Below are 21,487 nucleotides of genomic sequence, written 5' to 3'. Positions count from 1 at the left end.
AGGGATAAAGCTTACTGTTTCTGGACGCTTAGGCAGCACTAACATGAATCAGAGTTACGACAATTTCCCAGGTCAGTAAAAGAGAATGAATTCACTTTTTCTCCACGTTTGTCCTGCTCAGGCCCTCAGTGGATTGGATTATACCCCCCCCCACACTGGGGAGAGCAATCTTCTTTACTCAGTCTACCAATTCAAATGCTAATCTTTTCCAGAAACACTCTCAAAAATACATTCAGAAACAATGTTTTAGCAGCTATCTGGGCATCCCTTGGCCTGGTCAAATTGACTTAGAAAGTTAACCATCACACCATGTAATTCTCTAAAAAACAGAATGTACTATACTTATAATGAGTTTCTTGGTCCTTCAGCCTACTGAAAAGTTTTAGCTTCATAAATGATAGAATTTGGACAAGTCCCCACATCCCTTATCTTTTAAGCCAAAGCTTGGTCCACCACAAGCAGCGTTTGTTAACATGGTTAATGATCCATGCTAATGATATTATCCTGGATTTTGACTAAATATCAGCTAAATTAAAACAAAAACAAAACCAAAACTGTTCTTAAAAAATGTTGTATCCACCCAACCACAAAAATTTACTTCATGGCTTATTCGATGCTTGCATTTAGGCTCTGATTTATGTCTCAATGATAAAGTTATTTCAGGCTGATAATAGTTTCACAGGATGAAGAAATACTGTAGGAGTTTTAAGCTGCATGCTAATAATACTTGTGTAATCTGATGAATGATGATATCTGTTTCAGAGTCTCTGTATTTGCGAACACGTTACTGCTGATTCTGTAATGTTTGAATTGAAAATTAGCTTCATGTTGTTAAGATGATCATTTCACCTGAGAGAGTTCCCAGTCTACATCTGCTCTGCTACTTATTATTTAATATTTATAAAAAATTTAACCTTAGTACTGAAGAAGCTGGAAAAAGGGATATTATGGGGTTCAAAGCTCGCTGTTTGGGGCTGTTTTTTGTTCTTTTTCTTTCTTATATTCATACACCCATACCAGACAACGTTGAAGATAGTTGGAAAGTAATGGCCTTGGATACAGCTACTAAAATTTTTTCATTGATGGTAAGATTGACATTTATTTTCTGCTGAAAATTGGGATGCTATATTGACTAAAAATGAGTGCTTATGAACTTTTTTATTAGTAGGACTAATATCATCATTTTGAAAGAACTCTTGCTTATTTGTTAGAGTAAATAACATTAAGTAAAATAAAACTTACTGCGTCTGTGCAGAACAGAGTGAAACAGAAATTTTGCTTCCAAGAGTTTATGTATAAATGTAAAGACTCTATTTATTGTGATATGCATAAAAGAAATGGTATTGTTGAAGGCAAAGGCTTTGAGGCTTATTTAATAACTTGACAAATTTGAATTTTCGGGGCAACCTAGTCCCATAATTATCTTTTAGTTGTTCAGATACACATTATTAGTGTATGTACCTGTGTGATATTAATTTAGGGCTCTTACTATTCAATGGCTTTCATCAATTCTAAATTTTTGGATTTCAGGGTTTGTCTGACTTGCAATATGTAGAGTGGATTATGGGTTCTTACAAAAATAACTCCTTTATAAGGGGAAGATATGATTAAAAACTAACATTTTTGAGTTCTTACAATGTACAGGCCTTTTATAATACATATCTCCACTCATTCCCTACTCTCTTGCAATTATTTTTATCAGTTTATAGAGGAGGAAAAAGAGATTCAAAAGAACACATCCAGGTAGAAATGAACAACTCCAGAATTATAAGAATTGTCTCATTTCAAAGTCTGTACTCTTTCTGCCAAACCAGGTAGCCTCCAGAAAGGTTCTGCCATGGTAGTAACAGGAGACTAAAAGGAGAAAGCAAAAACAGCAGTAGACAATCAGAAAAGAGAAAGCAATCCATCTGTATAGGAGGGAGAGGCTGTCCCGTGGTGCTTTGTACAGCAAACAACAGATCTGTGAACGACAACCAATGCCTACTGGTGTCATCTAAGTCCTTATATTTTTCTCTCTAATCACTTCTAGAGGCTCACCTTCTCCATAACTGTCTCTTTTTCCAATGCTCTTGCTCCTCAATTTAATCTAAAATGAAGGAATATGTGGATATGGAAGTGTCAGCTCCACACAGAAACTGCTATACTATCTTCCTTGATTATCTCATATATATTTAACACTCAACTGATATTGATAGCATCAAAATTACATTATCAGAACGTCTAACTCAAAAGTTCTACTTTTATTGTCTTAGCTTTAAATTTTCCACCATTCTCCATCTAGAATAAAATTATGCAATTTATATATTTGATATTATATGGATTATCCTTTATTTTTAAAAAAGATTATAGGAAAAGCACACACACATTACTTTAAAGATTACTCTAATAAATTTAATAGTTTTGGGCTGTTCTAGGGAAAACAATTTTATTGTTAGGACTGAATTTTGTAACTCAATGTTGTGATAGCAGCAAGAATAATTTTTTTTTTAACATATGAAAGGGAAGTGAAAAATAAATTTCTTGATAAAATGGGCTTGAAAAAGAAATGTATTACTTTGCAATCATATGTTGATTGGAAGGTAGAGTTTGGTAGAATAAAGCACATACAACCTTGGAAAGTCTCCTTTACCCTTCATTACATATTTTTTGCCCATAAAATGTGGATATTAATCATAAATACTTTGCAGAATTGCTGTCAGAATTAAAGATCATGTATGCCACAAGAGCCAAAAATAATCTCTTAAGTGGTAGCTTTTGTTATGGTTCAAAAATATTTAAGTGTCTAATAAAAAACAGAATATCTGAGACCTGAGAAACAAGGCAATATGCCCAAAATCTAATTTTTAAAAGCCAATTTGCCAAATGAAAAATTAACTAAATTTACTCATTTACCAAAAACTTGCTATAAAGGATATTCTACTAGATTATATCCAATTAGCATGAAAATACTCAATAATTCTTATTAGTGAAGAATATTTAAATAACAAGAAAAGATTTATTGAATATGTACATAGGACAGATGCTCTTCTAATGTGTTGAAAGTATTAACTAATTTAAATCCTACTACAACTCATTGAGGGATTTATTATTATTACCATTATATAGACAAGAAAATTGAGGTACAGAGGAATTTGCTTAATGTCACACAGCTAAGTGGTAGTATAAGAGCCTGATTTAGAAAAATGGATGCAGACTTGGCCTTGATGTTCACTGGCTGCAACTTAGAGTTTCTGCATGCTTCCTCATCATTAAAGTGTAGGGGTTAGATGTTATCTAATGCAAATGTAAATACTTTAAATTCTTTGGAATAATTGTAATAATAAAGGCTGTTCAATGTATCATTATCCATGTAATTTTGAAGGTTTTTCTTTGGAGTAAACTGTGTAATGATATGACATAAATGTCCTAGAGAAACTAGTCAGAAACGACAAGGAGAACTTTTTTCAAAAATGACATCAGATATGGGATTTAAGAGGTGGGGGAACAAAGGGCACCAATCTATTTGGAATTGAAAACCAGGAAATTTGGATCATTAGCAGTGTGGTCATGGTGATATTTAAAACTCTGGATTAGATAAAATGAACAGTAAAAAAAGGAAAATATGACAGCATGCCTACAAAAAAAAAAGAAGAGGGGTTATAAGACTTGGAAATTTTTCAGATATGAATTTACAAATAAGAAATAATTATAGCAGGCATAAAAAACTTCCAGTTATTGATGAGTTTTGAATGAGAGAGCTATTAATGTAAAATACAGAATACTTGAGATTTTCAAAGGCAACAAGGTCATGTAATAAGATCTTTACAGTATTATCTGGAAATACTGTTTAGAAAGTTTCTACTATTTTTGTGTATTTTGCTTATATTTTCTTGCTTTTTAAAACTTTCTCTTTATTTGCATTTGTTGTTTAAAGATCCAAATGTTTAGTTTTGTTTATTTTGTTTTGTTCTTACAGGCCATGTGTTTTGAAAAGATGGGGATTATAAAATATGGGGAGCTTTTTTCCATAGTATTGAGCCTGGATTATACCGGACCACATTCAGATGAATACCTCACAGTGACTGATATGGCATTTATTGGCATTCCAGTACGTTTGTACTTGCCAAAGAGAAAGTCAGAAAGCCTAAGACGAGCTGTAATCTATGTTCATGGTGGTGCTTTTTGTTTTGGAAGTTTCAGTAAGTCCATTTTATATGGGATAAGTATGACTGGCTCTATGTTTTTCACATAAGAACTATTTTATATAACTATACATACTTACATTTATCTATATATGTATACTTATATGGATATGTATAAGTATACATATAAATATTATATATCTAATAGAGAGATAGGCATAGACATACTTTTGGGAAATAATACGGGGATTTTGAATTCAGTTTTGGTTTTGTTTTGAGTTGGTAAACATTTTATTCTTCTTGACTTTCATATTGCATGCACATATATCAATTGAAAATAGGGCATAAATAAATCAATTACTAAAGCTTTTTTCCTTTGGGATCTGAATATATTCAGGAGCAGAAACACTGAAGTGATACAGATGTTTTATGTAGCAAATCAGAGGAGGTGCTATTGATTGCTACAAGATCAAATTTGTGATTGATAATTAATATTAATAGTGGTAACGCTTAGACTGAAGTTGTTAGTCTTTACTTTAAAAAGAAAACACAAAATAGAACTATGTAATAATAAACTTTTCCCATGAAGTCCAAGTTCCCTACTTGTATCTGGTGATGATTCTAAGAGGCATATATACCAGATTCAAAACAAGAACAAGAATAAATTTACCTTTATTAAAACTTTGGAAAACTTCATCATAGAATGGTGCTGGTATATATGGAGAGTTACTGTTCTATTTAAGTAAAGTAATAAAACTAAGCAAATGAATAGAATTGACAAAAGTTCAACAAATAATAAATGAATCTTTCTTTTTCACCCTGTCTTTCTTTTTTTTTTTTTTGTTTTTTTTTGTTTGTTTTTTTTTTTTTTGTTTTGTTTTTTGAGACAGAGTCTCACTCTGTTGCCCAGGCTAGAGTGAGTGCCGTGGCGTCAGCCTAGCTCACAGCAACCTCAAACTCCTGGGCTCAAGCGATCCTCCTGTCTCAGCCTCCCAGTAGCTGGGACTACAGGCATGCACCACCATGCCCGGCTAATTTTTTTTTTCTATATATATTTTTAGCTGTCCATATAATTTCTTTCTATTTTTAGAGGTGGGGTCTCGCTCTTGCTCAGGCTGGTCTCGAACTCCTGAGCTCAAACGATCCGCCCACCTCGGCCTCCCAGAGAGCTAGGATTACAGGCGTGAGCCACCGCGCCCGGCCCACCCTGTCTTTCTCTAAGCCTCGTTTGGTTCTAAATAGTTTGAGAAACTTTTAAAGGTATATGCAACATAGTGAGCAGATATTACTTATGAGTATTAGGCAAACAATATAAGCATGGAAATTTAATGAGGAACAAATACTCAGATTGGTAGACAAAATGCCCAGGCTGCAATTTTGGCTTTCTAGTTTCTGATAACTAACATGGAAAAAATATAATCAATTACAAATTTCACGGTGACTTGTTAAAAGAAAACTATTTAGGCGACGTAGAGATTGAAGAATTTATTCAGTTGACTAGCCTCAGGGGGCATTTGAAGAACACAGTGGCTCCTCAACTGAAGAAAGATTATGAGGTGTTTTTTTTTTTTTTTAAAGGATGGAAAACATTGAATACATGACCTTGTAATTTTAGATTAGGCAGCAGTATTTAACCTTACTGAAAACTCATGTTTGGTGGGTGAGTCTTGCTTGGTTTGATTGGTATAAGCCTAAAAACCATCAGATCAGTATTGTTCTTGCAAACCATATGTTTTATCAGCTACTCAAATTTCACAGAATAAGGAAGGTAGGTACCAAGACCAGAAAAATGACAGGACAAAAGTAGAAAGCCAGAGGAAAATAAGGACTCTCTCTCATGTTTTTAAAATTCTTTTTACAATCTATAAAGTAAAAAAAAAAAAAAAAATACAAAACTAGATAATTTCCTATCCTGAGATGAGAAATTCGGCTCTTTGCCCATAGAAAAAGACTTTTATGTGATGAACATTTAAAAACTCATTCTCTCAATTAGCTATTGATTTTTATGGTATAAATAACTTAAAAATATAGCCTGATAGAGCAACATCAAGACATAATTAGTAAAAGCAATTTTAGGCGTAGGTAATACGAGGCAGTAAAGTTAAAGATTCTCTTTGGGGGATGTGATTTAGAGGTGAATCTTACAATTTCCAACAAAGCAGATGTTCTGTATATCTTTCAGGAAATCTTCATTAAGATTGTTTTCCTTATAAAATATTTTGAAAGAAACTGAGAAAGTGAATTGTACAGCATACACTACGACAAGGAAGAAAGTTGATTTCTACTACCAGTAGGTCATTAAATATGAAATGTCCAATTTTGAATCAAAACTTTAGTTTCTTATATCTCAAACAAGAGGAAGTACAATTAATCAAAGTATGTGCCTAAACTATTGACACAGTTTTGCCATGTTAACTGTAGCTTGCTTATGCCAGCAGCTAAGAAGCCTGGAGAGTGATTGGTGATGAAATCACGAAAGACATTTCCCACAGCTTGTTGAGAATTGAATATTTTTCCTTTCAAGAAGTGGTTCAAAGCCTGGAAGAAGTGGTAGTCAGGTGATGCAAGGTCTGCTGAATATGGTGGATGACAGAGAGTTTCCAAGTCCAGCTGCTGTAGTTTGAGCAGCCTTGTTTTTTTGTGACATGTGGTCTTGCAAGAAGATTGGCCTGTCTCTATTGACCAATCTCTGCTGCTTAATCGCAAGGATCCTCATCATTTTGTCCAATTGGTTGTGCAGACATTGCTGTAATTGACTGACCAGATTTCATGAAGCTGTAGTGGATAATACCAGCACTGGACCACCAAACAGGAAACTTTAGCTTTTTTTGATGAATTTTCGGTTTGGCCTGTGTTTCAGCACTTCATCTTTATCTAACCATTGTGCCAAACACTTGCTATTGTCAAAAAGAATCCATTTTTCATTACACGTAACAATATGGTATAGAAATGGTTTGTCCTTATGTCGTGACAGCAAAAAAAGGCAAGCTTCGAGACTATTTCTCTTCTGATGCTCATTTAATTCATGCGGTACCCATCTATCCAGCTTCCTTACCTTGCTGATTTGTTTCAAATGGTCCAATATTGTTGGAATAATTATGTCAAACCTTGCTGCTAATTTGTGCATAGGCTGAGATGGATTCACTTCCACTACAAATTTAGGCTCATCATTATCCACTTTGGTTTCAGGTCACCCACATGGCTCATTTCAAGATTAAAACCACCAGAATGGAACTTTTCAAACCATTGACATACTGTGCGTTCAATAGCTACATCCTTCCCAAACAGTTCATTGGTATTTCAAGCTATCTGTACTACATTGGTTCCATGATGGAACTCATATTCAAAAATAACACAAATTTTTGACTTCTCTATGATTTCACAAAAATTGCTCTAAAAAGAAATTTGAAAGATAATCACAAGCCAAACATGCATTTGGAAAAATAAGGATGTACCTTCACAACAAAACAAAACAAAAAAACAACAAGAAGTGTTAAAGTGAAATGTCAGAAATACCAACTGTCAAACTTAGTACTTAAGGAAAGTGGACATTCTATACTTAATAAACTAATATAAAGCCGCAAGACAGCATTTCTCAAATTATAGAGGCTCAAATAATCTAGAGGGCTTGTTAAACAGTTTGTTAGTCCTGCCTGCAAAAGTTTTGATTCAATAAGTCAATGGCAGGACCTGGGAGTTTGCATTTCAAATTAGTTTCCAGTTGTTGCTGATGCTACTGGTCAGGGTACCACTCTACTCTAGATTGCTTCTGGTAATCAGTGCCCCTGCTGGGGCTCAGAAATCTTGATAACATGTATCTAGCCACCTCTCTACTTTTCATTTCTGTCAAGGACTAGTGTGAATCTGCATCAGTCTAGGCCTCCTGGCCTCTCCCAGTCAGCTAGAGATTAAGCTTATTACTATTGCAGAGGAAATAGAGGATATGGGGGATTGTGTGCCCTCAAAATTTTGAGTCCTTCATCCCTTCCTCGATCTTTCCCTTCTATAAATTTGTTATTGACCATACCAATCCCTAGCTCACTTCCTTCTAATACTCTCAGAGGAAGAAACATCTTCTCTTTTGACAGAATTAGTCTCTCTACGTTTGCTTGATATGATATGGCTCGTAACCAATTTGCTGAATTTATCACTAATCTCCATCAATTCTCTGTCTTAAAGTTTGTTTGTTTGTTTTAATTTTAAAATGATTCCTCCCAAACGTTTTATGGGCACTGTCATCAGGGAAAAAAAAAATCCCACTTGTCCCTGAATTCCTTTTTTGATTAGTCACTTATTTTCCTTTCTTTCTTAGACTTTTTTTTATACACCTCAGTAGGCTCTAGTCCTTCCCTATTTCCTTGTTTCCCACCTTGAATGAATTACTCAAGCTCTATAATGTATTGCATTTGATAAAGTCCACTTTTTTCTCCTCCTTGACATTTGCAGCTCCTCCCTTTGTTTTTATAACAAAATATCTTCTAAACTTTCTTATCCTATTTACTGTTTTCTCAGTGTTTCTCTTTCTCTCTTATCTCTCAACTCCCATTTAAATATAAAACAAGCAAACAACATATTCTCTAACATATTGTTCTTCATAATTTCATAAATATTCTTGTCCTTCAGATTCCCTCCTTGGCCTTTGAGTACATTTTCTCTCTCCCAATCCCTTATCTTCTCCAATTATCCACATGCTACTGATACCCAATTATGTGTTTCCTTCTCTATTAGGCATATACATCTGGACAAATCACAGATCGCTAAAACTTGATATGTCTAAACACAATTCTTCTTACATCCAAACAGCCTCAGGAAACAAACAAATAAAACCCACTGTCCATTCAATCCAACAGCTCAGCCTTCTAAATGCTCTAAGTGAATAGCAAGTATTTACTGTTCTTTACTGTCTCTCAGCCCCCACATTCAATTATCATGTCCTGTTCATTCCACTTCTCAGCATCTTGACTTCATTGCCACAATTTAGTACTTCATGGTCTTTCGTAGATGTTCCTTTCTGATGTCTCTGCCTCTTTCCTATTCAACTGTATTTTCTCTTCTACATTTAGTGCCCTAGGTCTTTCTAACACACTAATCTGGTCATATGATTTCTTTATTCCAAATTCTTCAGTGACAGCCACCATTTTTTTTTTTTTTTTTTTTGAGACAGAGTCTCACTCTGTTGCCCGGGCTAGCGTGAGTGCCGTGGCGTCAGCCTAGCTCACAGCAACCTCAAACTCCTGGGCTTAAGCGATCCTACCGCCTCAGCCTCCCGAATAGCTGGGACTACAGGCATGCGCCACCATGCCCAGCTAATTTTTTCTATATATATTTTTAGTTGGCCAGATAGTTTCTTTCTATTTTTAGTAGAGATGGGGGTCTCGCTCTTGCTCAGGCTGGTCTCGAACTCCTGACCTCGAGCAATCTGCCTGCCTCGGCCTCCCAGAGTGCTAGGATTACAGGTGTGAGCCACCGTGCCCAGCCCGACAGCCACCATTTAATGAAATAAATCTAAATTCCTTAGCATAGCATTCAGATTTCCCAACCTCTACACTTATTAACTTTCTTGTTTCTGCCATTGCTCCCCTTTGTAATTTTATTTCAACCATACTAAAGTGCTTTTAGTTCCCTGAACACCTCATACATTTTCATTTCTCTCTACAACTATGCTTTTCCTATTGTACCTCAAAGAAAACTACTCACACTTTTATTTATGTTCAGGTAAAATATCAGTGTGTGTGTGTGTGTGTGTGTGTGTGTATGTATGTGTAGTCTTCAAAAAACTCTAAAAGAGTTTAGCAACTGGCTCAAAAGACTTTAGCAATGTTTCTGTGTGTACCTTGAAGCTTGTATATACCTGATGTTCACAGTCCTTGTTTTGTTTCATAATTATGTTTTATATTTGTTTCAGCATCACCCCAATAAGTGGTATCACCTTTGTAAGCACTTTCCATACATTGAATATTCAACAATTATTTTACTTTTTTTGGAAAAATTTTAAAAAAGAATGACTGAAAGGGACTTCTGATAATTTCTAAAGGGATTATTATTCAAAATGTTCTAGTACTTTTTTAAATGTATTTTTCACCTCCTTAATGTTTTCAGTAAATTAGATTTCCTCTATAATTTAATTTGTATCAAGTATTAGTATGTTCAGAATAATGTGTGCTTCCTTGATAAGATGAATTAAATACCAAATTGTCCTCATTTCTCTCCAAGGAGATGCATTAATTCCATTAAAGTTTTTTTATGGTTTATGAAATATCCAAGTGTTCATATACATACCACCTCAGATTTCAGCAAGCACAAGAGAAATGCCCCCAGATAGGAAGATATCAGTTCACCTGAAAAATACTAGGAAATATTCCTTATGATTAGATTGATATGCTTTTTACTGACATGGGCAATGACTGTGATCTATAATTCCTAAAAATGTGAGAATTATTATTTAGGATACAACATTCCAACATTCTGCTCAGTTGAACTCCAGATGTGTCTTTTTTCTATATCTTGATTTTATATTTCCATGTTATTTGTGTTTAGATCTCCCAAAACTTATATAAAGTAGAAAGAACTTTTAGATACTTTCTATTTTTTGAACAATAAAAAATAAGTATTCTAATTATCTTACAGTATTTGCAAATTATAATTTTCTTTCCTTGCTTTCCTGAGCTTTCTCTTTTTCTCTTCTCTAAAACATGCCAAAGTTGCTTTGAGAACTAAGAATATAGAGAAATGTTGCTATAGTAGACTTTTTATATACTTCTGTGGCCCTTGTTTTTCAAAATTTATCCTAATATCTTCTTGCTTTGACATGGGTTCTACAAATACTATAAATTCAATAAATGGGCAGGATAGAGAATACCATGAGCAGACAAATTATATCAGCAAATATTTTATGTGTGGAGACAGTTTGATAAGAATAGGCGACAAAAACTTAATTTGACTTTGGTTGTGAAATAAGTAGAAAAGTATTGGGAGATAATGAAAACACAGTTTTGAAAAATATCATTGAAAGGCTTTAAAGGTGAATGTCAGAGGGTTCTTATATCTTGTGCATTTTGGTCTTCATCTACGTATTGTGCATTGCCTTTTCTTGCAAATTATCAACTCAGTCTTTAACCATTATTTTTTCTACCTAAAAGATTAGGTTATTTACTTTTCTGTTTTCCAGCTTATTATATATTCAGTATTTTATTTTACTTTATTTATTTATTTTTTTGAGACAGAGTCTCGCTTTTTTGCCCGGGCTAGAGTGAGTGCCGTGGCGTCAGCCTAGCTCACAGCAACCTCAAACTCCTGGGCTCAAGCGATCCTACTGCCTCAGCCTCCCGAGCAGCTGGGACTACAGGCATGTGCCACCATGCCCTGCTATTTTTTCTATATATATTTTAGTTGGCCAGATAATTTCTTTCTATTTTCAGTAGAGAAAAGGTCTCGCTCTTGCTCAGGCTGGTCTCGAACTCCTGACCTTGAGTGATCCACCCGCCTCGGCCTCCCAGAGTGCTAGGATTACAAACATGAGCCACCATGCCCGGCCTCATTCAGTATTTTAAATGAGGTGGGGTTTTTTTTTGTTTTTTTTTTCTTTTTTTTTTACTTTCAAATCACTAATTTTATTAGTAAAAATGAGCATCCAAGAAAATTTAGAAATGAAATTGAAGAGTATAATGCTATAAAATGTATCCTCCATTCATCTGAACACAAATTAATGTCACCTAGTTAAACTTGTTGTAAACACAGGTCTCTTGGTTTCAGTCCCAAGGTACCTGTAATTCTAAGAGGGACTCAGTCTTTGACTAAACAAGTGTCCTTGGTGGCTGTGAGTCCAGTGATATAATGATATAATTCTCAATAATTACTTTGTATTAAAATTCATTAGAGGTACTTTTTTTAAAAATTCAGATTTCTGTACCCAACCAAAAATATTTGATTCTGTAAATCTGGAAAGACGTCTACAGTCTACAATATGCATTTTAACAAAAATATCAGGTGATTCCAGTATTGCAAAGAAGACACACTAGAAAAGGTTCCATTCAAATAATCCCAAACAGACTGAATTTAAGGCCTCTAGGCAAGTGATTTTATTATTTCACTAATTGAGGTGTTTTTCATCTGTCTAGGAATATTGTCTTTATTTATGACCTACTTTTGCAAAGAACATCTAAGGAGAGTTGCTTCTTCCTCAGGGTTCATTCTGTACTTTCAAACTTTCTGTACTTTCCACAGAATTCTTCATGCTTCCATTTTGTTTAATAATCCCTTTAATTCAGGATCAAACACTGGAAACCTGAAAATTGATTCCAGCCACAGACACAGTTTTGAGTATGCCTTTTGTTTTCTATTTTTTACCTTATTTTAAAGGTTTTTTTTTCTTTTTTCTTTCAGCATATTATGGGGGTACAAATCTTTAGGTTACATATATTGCCCTAGCCCCACCCGAGTCAGAGCTTCAAGCATGTCCGCCCCCTAAACGGTGCTCATCACACTCATTATGTATGTATACACCCATCCCCTCCCCACCCACATCTGCCCAACATCCGACACCCGATGAATGTTTTCCTATATGTGTATTTAGGTGTTGATCAGTTAAAACCAATTTGATGGTGAGTACATGTGGTGCTTATTTTTCTATTCTTGGGATACTTCACTTAGTAGAATGGGTTCCAGCTCTATCAAGGAGAACATAAGAGATTCTATATCCCCATTATTTCTTATAGCTGAGTAATACTCCATGGTATACATATACCACATTTTATTAATCCACTTATGTATTGATGTGCACTTGGGTTGTTTCCACATCTTTGCAATAGTGAATTGTGCTGCTATAAACATTAGAGTGCAGATGTCGTTTTTATAGAATATCTTTTGTTTTTTTGGGTAGATGCCAAGTAATGGGATTGCTGGATCAAATGGTAGATCTACTTGTATCTCTTTGAGGTATCTCCATATTGCTTTCCACAGAGGTTGTACTAGTTTGCAGTCCCACCAGCAGTGTATGAGTGTTGCTATCTCTCCGCATCAATGTCAACATTTATTGTTTTGGGACTTTTTGATAAAGGCCATTCTCACTGGGGATAAGTGGTATCTCATTGTGGTTTTGATTTGCATTTCCCTAGTGATTAGAGATGTTGAGCATTTTTTCATATGTTTCTGGCCATTATTCTGTCTTATTTTGAAAAGTTTCTGTTCATGTTCTTTGCCCACTTTTTGATAGGGTTGTTTGATTTTTTTCTTGCTGATTTTCCTGAGTTCTAAATAGATTCTAGTTATCAGCCCTTTATCGGATGTATAACATGCAAATATTTTCTCCCATTCTGTAGGTTGTCTGTTTGCTCTTGTGGTAGTTTCTTTGGCTGTGCAGAAGCTTTTTAATTTGATCAGATCCCATTTATTTATTTTTGTTGTTGCTATGATTGCCTTTGGGGTCTTCTTCATAAATTCTTTGCCTAGGCCAATGTCTAGAAGAGTATTTACAATGTTTTCTTCTAGAATTCTTACAGTTTCACACCTTAGATTTAAGTCTGTTATCCACCATGAGTTGATTTTTGTGAGAGGTGAAAGGTGCGGATCCTGTTTCAGTGTTCTACATTTGGCTATCCAGTTTTCCCACCACCATTTATTGAATAAGGATTCTTTTCCCTAGTGTATGTTTTTGTCTGCTTTGTCAAAGATTAGATGGCTATATGAGGATGGTTTTATATCTGGGTTCTCAATTCTGTTCCATTGGTCTATGTCCCTGTTCCTATGCCAGTACCATGCTGTTTTAGTTACTATACCCTTGTAGTATAGTTTGAAGTTGGGTAAATTGATGACACCCATTTTTTTCTTTTTGCCTAAGATTGCTTTTTCCATGCGGGGTCTTCTCTGGTTCCATACCAAGCATAAAATTATTTTTCTATATCTGAGAAAAATGATGTTGGTATTTTAATAGGGATTGCATTGAATCTGTAGATCACTTTGGGTAGTATAGACATTTTCACAATGTTGATTCTGCCGACCCACAAGCATGGTATAGTTTTCCACCTCTTTATGTCCTTTGTTATTTTCTTCCTCAGTGCTTCATAGTTCTCCCTGTAGAGGTCTTTTACCTCCTTAGTTAAATATATTCCTAGGTACTTTATTTTCTTTGTTGCTATTGTAAAGGGTATTGAGTCTTTGATTTCGTTCTCAGTTTGACTGTGGTTGGTGTATAGGAATGCTACTGATTTCTGTACATTAATTTTGTAACCCGAGACTTTGCTGAATTTGTTTATCAATTCCAGTAGTCTCATGGCAGAATCTTTGGGGTTTTCTAGATATAAGATCATATCATTAGCAAAGAGAGATAGTTTGACCTCTTTTGCCCCCATTTGGATGCCCTTGATTTCTTTCTCTTATCTGATTGCTCTGGCTAGGACTTCCAGCACTATGTTGAAAGGAAGCAGTGATCTAGGTCCACTTTGTCTGGTTTCAGTTCTCAGTGGGAATGCTTTCAATTTTTCCCCATTCAGTATGATGTTGGCTGTGGGTTTGTCATATATGGCTTGTATCATTTTTAGGTAAGCCCCATTTGTGTCTATTTTGTTAAGCGTTCTTAAAATGAAAGGGTGTTGAATTTTGTTGAATGCTTTTACTACGTCTATTGAGAGGATCATATGGTGTTTGTTATTGCTTCTATTTATGTGGTGAATTACATTTATAGATTTGCATTTGTTGAACCATACCTGCATCTCTGGGATGAAGCCCACTTGGTCGTGATGAATTATTTTGATAAGCACCTGAATTCGGTTTGCTAGGATTTTGTTGAGAATTTTTGCATCTATATCCACAAGCAATATTGGTCTGTAATTTTCTTTTCTTGTTACGTCCTTTCCTGGTTTTTGTATCAGGGTTATGTTGGCTTCATAAAATGTGTTGGAGAGGATTCCTTCCTTCTCAATGTGGTGGAATAGTTTCTGCAGGATAGGCACCATTACTTCTTTGTAAGTCTGGTAAAATTTGGGTGTGAAACCATCTGGTCTGGGACTTTTCTTTTTAGGAAGGTTTTTTGTTGCTGTTTCAATTTCAGTAGTTACTATTAGTCTATTCAGGAATTCTATTTCTTCCTGATTGAGCCTAGGGAGGTTGTGTGTTTCTAAGAATTTGTCCATTTCCTCCACATTTTCCAGTTTATGTGCATAAAGGTTTTTATAGTATTCATAGATGATATTTTGTATCTCTGTGATATTAGTTGTAATTTCTCCTTTTTCATTCCTGATGAAGCTTATTAGAGTTCTTTGTTTTCTGCTTCTCATTAATCTAGCCAAAAGTGTGTCGATTTTGTTTATTTTTAAAAAGAACCAACTTTTTGTTTTATTAATCTTCTGTATTTTTTGTTGTCAATTTCATTTAGATCTGCTTTGATCTTATTCATTTTACTTCTTCTGCTGGGTTTGGGGTTGGTCTGTTAATCCTTTTCCTGTTCTTTGAAATGATTCATTAGATTGTCTATTTGTGATCTTTCTGTCTTTTGGATGTAGGCATTTATGGAAATAAATTTTCCTCTCAGGACTGCTTTAGCTGTGTCCCACAGATTTTGATAGCTTGTGTTTCCTTTGTCATTTGCTTCAAAGAATCTTTTGATTTTGATCTTGATTTCCTCATTTATGAAATAATCATTCAGCAGAAGGTTGTTTAGTTTCCATGACTTTGTGTAGAGATGAGAATTTCTGTTAGGGTTGATTCTAATTTTATTCCACTGTGGTATGAGAAGATGCATGGTATAATTTCAATTTTTTTAAATTTTTTGAGACATGCTTTGTGACTTAGGATATGGTCAATCTTAGAGAATGTCCCATGAGCTGATGAGAAAAATGTATATTCAGTGGTTTTTGAGTAGAATGTTCTGTAAATGTCAGTCAGGCCCATTTGTTTTAGAGTTCTGTTTGAGTCCATTGTTTCTTTGCTAATTTTCTGCTTGGAGGATGTGTCCTGTGCTGTCAGAGGGGTGTTGAAGTCTCCAGCTATTATGGTATTGCTGTTTATCATTTTGTTTAGATCAAGTAGGATTTGCTTTATGAATCTGGGTGCACCTAAGTTGAGTGCATAAATATTTAGAATTGCTAAGGCTTCTTGTTGAACTGTACCCTTTACCATTATATAGTGACCGTCTTTGTCTTTCATTACTTTTACTGATTTAAAGACTAAGTTATGTGAAATCAAAACCACCATACCAGCCTTCTTTTTGCTTCTGTTTGCTTGAAATATTGTTTTACACCCCTTCATCTTGAGTCTGAATGCATCCTTTCAGGTTAGATGTGTTTCCTGAAGACAGCAGATACTTGGCTTGTGTGTATTGATTCATTCAGCCAGCCTATGTCTCTTTAGCGGGCAGTTCAAGTCATTCACATTTATTGAGAGAACTGATAGGTGGGGCAAATTTCTGTTCATTCTTTGAGTTTAACTTTGTTGCTTTGTTTTCTCTCTTGAGCCATTGTGGTATCTGGCCTTTTACCTTTAGCTTTTGAGTGATTTTACATTAGTGAGTGTTTATTGTGTTGATCTATGTGTAACACTGTTGTGATCATTTCTTGGAGGGCTGGTCTTGTCTTGGTGAATTCCCTCAGTCTTTGCTTATCTGATAATGTCTTTATTTCCCCTTTGTATACAAAACTTAGTTTTTCAGGGTACAAGATTCTAGGCTGGGCATTATTCTGTTTGAGAAGAGTGAGAATGTGCTCCCAGTCTCTTCTTGCTTGTAACGTTTCAGTTGAGAAGTCTGCCGTTATTCTGATGGGTTTTCCTTTGTATGTTACCTGCTTCTTTTGCCTTACAGCTCATAGGAGGGCCTCTATAACTGATATTTTGGTCAGTCTGATGACTGTGTGTCATGGTGTCTTCCTGTTTGCAATGAATCTCCCAGGAGTCCTTTGAGCTTCTTGTACCTGTATATCTAGATTTTTAGCAAGGCCTGAGTAATTTTCCTCCATTATATTCTCAAATAGCTTATCCAACCCTTGTGTATTTTTTTCTTCACCCCCAGGTATGCCTATGATTCTCATATTAGATTTCTTCACATAATCCCACATTTCTTGTAGGCTTTGCTCTTTTCTCTTATTTCTCTGGCCTATCTCTGTGACTGACTTATTTAATTGAAAGGTGTTATCTTCAATCTCTGAGATTCTTTCTTCTGTTTGATCTTCCCTGTTCTTGAGACTTTCCACAGTGCTTTGTAATTCCTTGAAGAAATTCTTCATTTCCAGGAGTTCAGTTTGATTTTTCTTTAATATTTCAGTTTCTTTCGTGAATTTTTCTTCCAAGTCCTGGATTTTTTTGTAGTTTGTTTGTGTTGGTTATCCATTTTTTCTTGCATATCATTGAGTTTTCTTACAATCCATGTTCAAAATTCTTCTGTCATTTTAGTGTTCTGAATTTGATTAATGTCCATTGCTAGAGAGCTGGCATTCCCCTTTGCAGGTGTGCTTTCCATTTGATTCTTCATACTTCCAGAATTCTTTCACTGACTCTTTCCCATCTGAATCAGCTGTTGTTTCCCACCTTTTGGTTTTCATTTGGAAAACAACACGCCTTGTTTAGGCTCTGCTCCAGTAAGTGCTGTTTAGGAGCAAGCCAGATTGCAGCTGCTGCCTACCAGCCTAGATGTGTGCGCTTCTACCATTGCTTGATCTGCTGCTGGGGGAGCCGCTAATATGTTGTTCAGGATTCTTCTTCCACAGTTGGGAAGTGCTCCTGATGGGAGGGGTTACTTGGTGAGCCAATTGTGACCTCATGCCAGGATTTTTCTTCCCTGACCATGGACCCCACTGTTGGCAGCTGACCGGAGGTGGAAATCCAGCCCCAGAGTTATAATCTTCCTGGATGACCTAAACCTGTCTGATGAGAAAGTCACTGGGCTGTCAACTATCGATCTGTGCCAAGACACCATGGATTCACGCTAGTCGCAGAGGGAAAGTGGCTTTTCTTGTCTCTCCCTACCTCGAGGTGTGGAGCCTACTGCTTTGTGCATGAAAGTTGCTGACTATGGAAATGGGGTGGTGCCCCAGTCTGCCTAGTGCCCCAGAACCTATAAATCCCACAGATGTTAGCCTCCCATGACTGTGGAAGTATGCAAAATTCACCCATCAAAAGTCTGGCTAGTTGACTATAGGTCGTGTAAGGGTGGAGCTTGTTGTGAGAGTCTCTGGGCTGGGGGAAGGCAGCTGCCCAACACCATAGCATACTGCAGTGTCTGGGTTGTGGACCCCCAATATTGCCACCCCTGCCCACAGAGTGCTGGCACTGGGGGTGACTGTTCAGGAGTTGGCAGGTGCTGGATTGGGGAGCTGAGTCATCAGGATGCCCCACTGTCTCTTTTATGTCACCCTCCTACAATCTCACGCCTGTCCAGCAGGAGTTCTTCCTCTTTCTGACTTACCCTAAGCTGACCTATTCACCTACAGCACTTTCCAGGTTAGAGTCCCCCTCTTAGTGTCCACCTCCATTGATCTGGACCCACTGACTGCCAGAGATGAGCTGCCTGTCTCCTAACTCCCTCCAGTGGTAGCTCAGGCCAGTCCCTCCTCTGTCCAGTGCAGTCCTGGCACAGAGCTCTGGGGAGTTCAAGATGCTTCCCGCTATCATCCTCTCCACAAAGCCCATTTCCTGCTGTGATTTTGCACTGACTTCAGGCAGATCCCTGTCTGAGTGGGTGTGGAAGTCGGTGGGGAAGCAGGACGTTCTCCTTTGGGTCAGATCCCACTGCACTCGCTGGCCAGGCTGGCACAGCCGTCCCATGCTCTGTTCTCTGTTGTTTGTCTCGCACTCTCCAGATTTCACAATCCTATCTCCCATTCACCTTTTCCCCCCCTGTTTTGTGTGTCCCATGCTGTTTCTCTGCTGATTCACAACATTGTTCTTGTAGGGGAGCAATCCACTCACGTGTAGCAGACTGAGATCTACACCTCTTTCTCTGGGAGCAGGAATCCAGGAGCTCACTTTTACTCCGCCATTTTTCTACCCTCCTTTAAATAGTTTTTGATTTTAAATTCTGTTAATGTGCAAGAGAAGCCTTAGAAAAGTTTGGAATTTGATCACAATTCTAGAATTCTCTGAATTTCTAGGATCTTTTGGTAAATAGAGCAGTAGTAAATGTCACAGAATTTGCCAAGGTGTTTTGGCCAGGCCACTGGTGAATCTGATTTGTGGATACTTGGGGAAAGATGTGGGATGTGCGTGTGTGTATGTATGTTTATTGGGGAAGAGGCTATGGATTGTGTGCAAAGCATGTCAAAATTCACATGTACATCTAAGCTTGCACACTGACTTGCCAGAGGCTGTCTCAAAATCTCTTGCTTCTCCTTAGACTCTGTCTTAATGCCAATATTATTGGACCACTTTATCATGTAGCATATTCAAAGAAAATAGTGATTTTGAGGGATCACATTATTATATTATATTAAGCATTGTTTTAGAGTCAATACATACTATTACTTTCTTTCTCTCCTGACTTCTGAACCAATTGAAAAATTAAACACAGAATTCAAGTAAATGAAAGCCAAAACATTACCCTTATTTTTAATGAAGGCTTTGGTGAATGCATATTTAGGTATTTCTCTGTCACTCTTGAGTTAGATTAGCCTAGCCATAGTGGGTGGCCCTACTGACTAATCACATACCTCCTCCCTATGATCCTTGCTGCCTGGAGGATCACAGGAGAGTAGAATGCACCAGGACACAAAAGGACCTTGTAAGGATCATTGTATATAGACAGGAGATGGCAAGAGAAAATTAGAATGGACTGAGCCTAGTTTCTCTTCCCCAAAATACCAATTGGCAAAGTGATCCTTCTGCCTCTGGAGAGAATGACTGAAGAGACTGAGATGGCCAGAGTGTGTCATGTGGAGTTCAGGACACTCTACATGGAAATGGTGTGGGAAATAACAGTTCCTGTGTGATATTCACAAACCACAGTTCATTCCACATTTGTAGCTGTAATAGTTTTTGTTGCTTTTTAATTATGGGGATTATCCTGATATTTATTTCTTCATTTCAGAGAACAGAGTTTTTGACTACCTGAACAGATGGACTGCAAAGAAACTTGATGCTGTTGTTGTAACCGTGGAGTAAGAGAGTGATTTTCTTTGACTACAATGATTTTTGCCTTTACTACATAGATGTTTGACTTACAAATCAAGTCAGCTATGCTTCAAATATAATTTTAAAAATGAATATATTCTACTTGTCACCATTGTAACATAGACTGCTCCTCAAAGGGGTTCAGTGTTCCATTATTTTCACGTTATTGTAGGAATATCTGAGTTACAGGCCAGGATGAGAATTGTTTGAAACACTGTTGGTCTAGACACACAAAACTCAGGCCTTATAAGGCCTTACTCGTGTCCTAAGTAACATAGCTGGACAAGGAAGTAAACTAACCATTATACATTTGGGATATTGGGTTGTATTTGAACAGGTAAGAAAAGTTTAATTTCAGAATAATTTTTGTTTGGAGTGATATAGGTGGTAAAGTTTGGGACCAGTTGAGAATTTTAAGCCACTCTCAGGAAAAGTTATCTTATACTCTGGATTTTGCCAAAACGTACAAGAATGTCTTAGATGTGTTCAGTATTTTCTTACTTACATGGGTATGCAATACTCTGGATTACTGAAATCCAGGATGCATTCTGAAATTCATCAACCATAGGGAGAAATTTTTTTTTCTTCACTTTTTCCCTAGTCCATAATAACAAGAAATAGAGACTTGTAATTCAATAATCCCTACAGGACTTGACATAGCTTTTTTTTTTTTTTTTTTTTTCCCTAGGAAGCTATAGAAGTTTAGAGAGAAAAGTGAAGATCTGATCATCCAGGGAGAGTATTTGTTATTATAGTCATGCTTACTGACAGTATCTCAAAGAACTTCCTGTTTTTAGGGATATTTCTAATTTATAATATTAGGATAGTCTTCTTTTCATCATCATAGCTTTTGATGTAATATAAATATTATTATTTTAAATCTTTCTTAATATAATGATATAAGCTTGTGCCTGGTTTATATAATCTATCTAATCCTTAGAATTTGTGTTGTTCTTTTCCCAAAAAAGTATAAATCTTCTCATTCTAAGTAAAGATACCAACATCTTTTTGATATATACCTATTATTTAGAATTTTCTAGATAGTTTGTAATAAAATTCTAAGAGCCTTTTCACCAACATTTAATATTAAGTATAGATTTTTGCAAATTTTACCATTTGGAAGATCAAAAAGAAAAAGTTTGAGAACAGGCTACTGGAGGTATTTTTCTGTTTTACTGGTCTGCATGTATTGGGGAAAAATCTGTTTACAACCATTAATATAATGATGTGATAATTTTCCTTACAAATGAATTTACCAGAAATAGACAAGCTCC

At 36.1% G+C, this 21,487-nt stretch overlaps 1 protein-coding gene across 1 annotated transcript in view; it reads left to right on the top strand.

Annotated features, from left to right (window-relative positions):
- The first annotated feature begins 947 nt into the window (after positions 1-947).
- Positions 948-21,487, top strand: part of AADACL2 (arylacetamide deacetylase like 2) — a 38,629-nt gene continuing 18,089 nt past the window's right edge. The window contains exons 1-3 of the mRNA XM_069475352.1: positions 948-1,085; positions 3,959-4,181; positions 20,131-20,200. Coding sequence (XP_069331453.1) covers positions 948-1,085; positions 3,959-4,181; positions 20,131-20,200 — 431 coding nt within the window. The remainder of the gene's footprint in view (positions 1,086-3,958; positions 4,182-20,130; positions 20,201-21,487) is intronic.

Source organism: Eulemur rufifrons, chromosome 7 (assembly GCF_041146395.1).
Source record: "Eulemur rufifrons isolate Redbay chromosome 7, OSU_ERuf_1, whole genome shotgun sequence".
Taxonomy (NCBI): domain Eukaryota; kingdom Metazoa; phylum Chordata; class Mammalia; order Primates; family Lemuridae; genus Eulemur; species Eulemur rufifrons.
The sequence above is the reverse complement of the archived record's forward strand: the minus strand, read 5'-3'. Positions and strand labels throughout refer to the sequence as shown.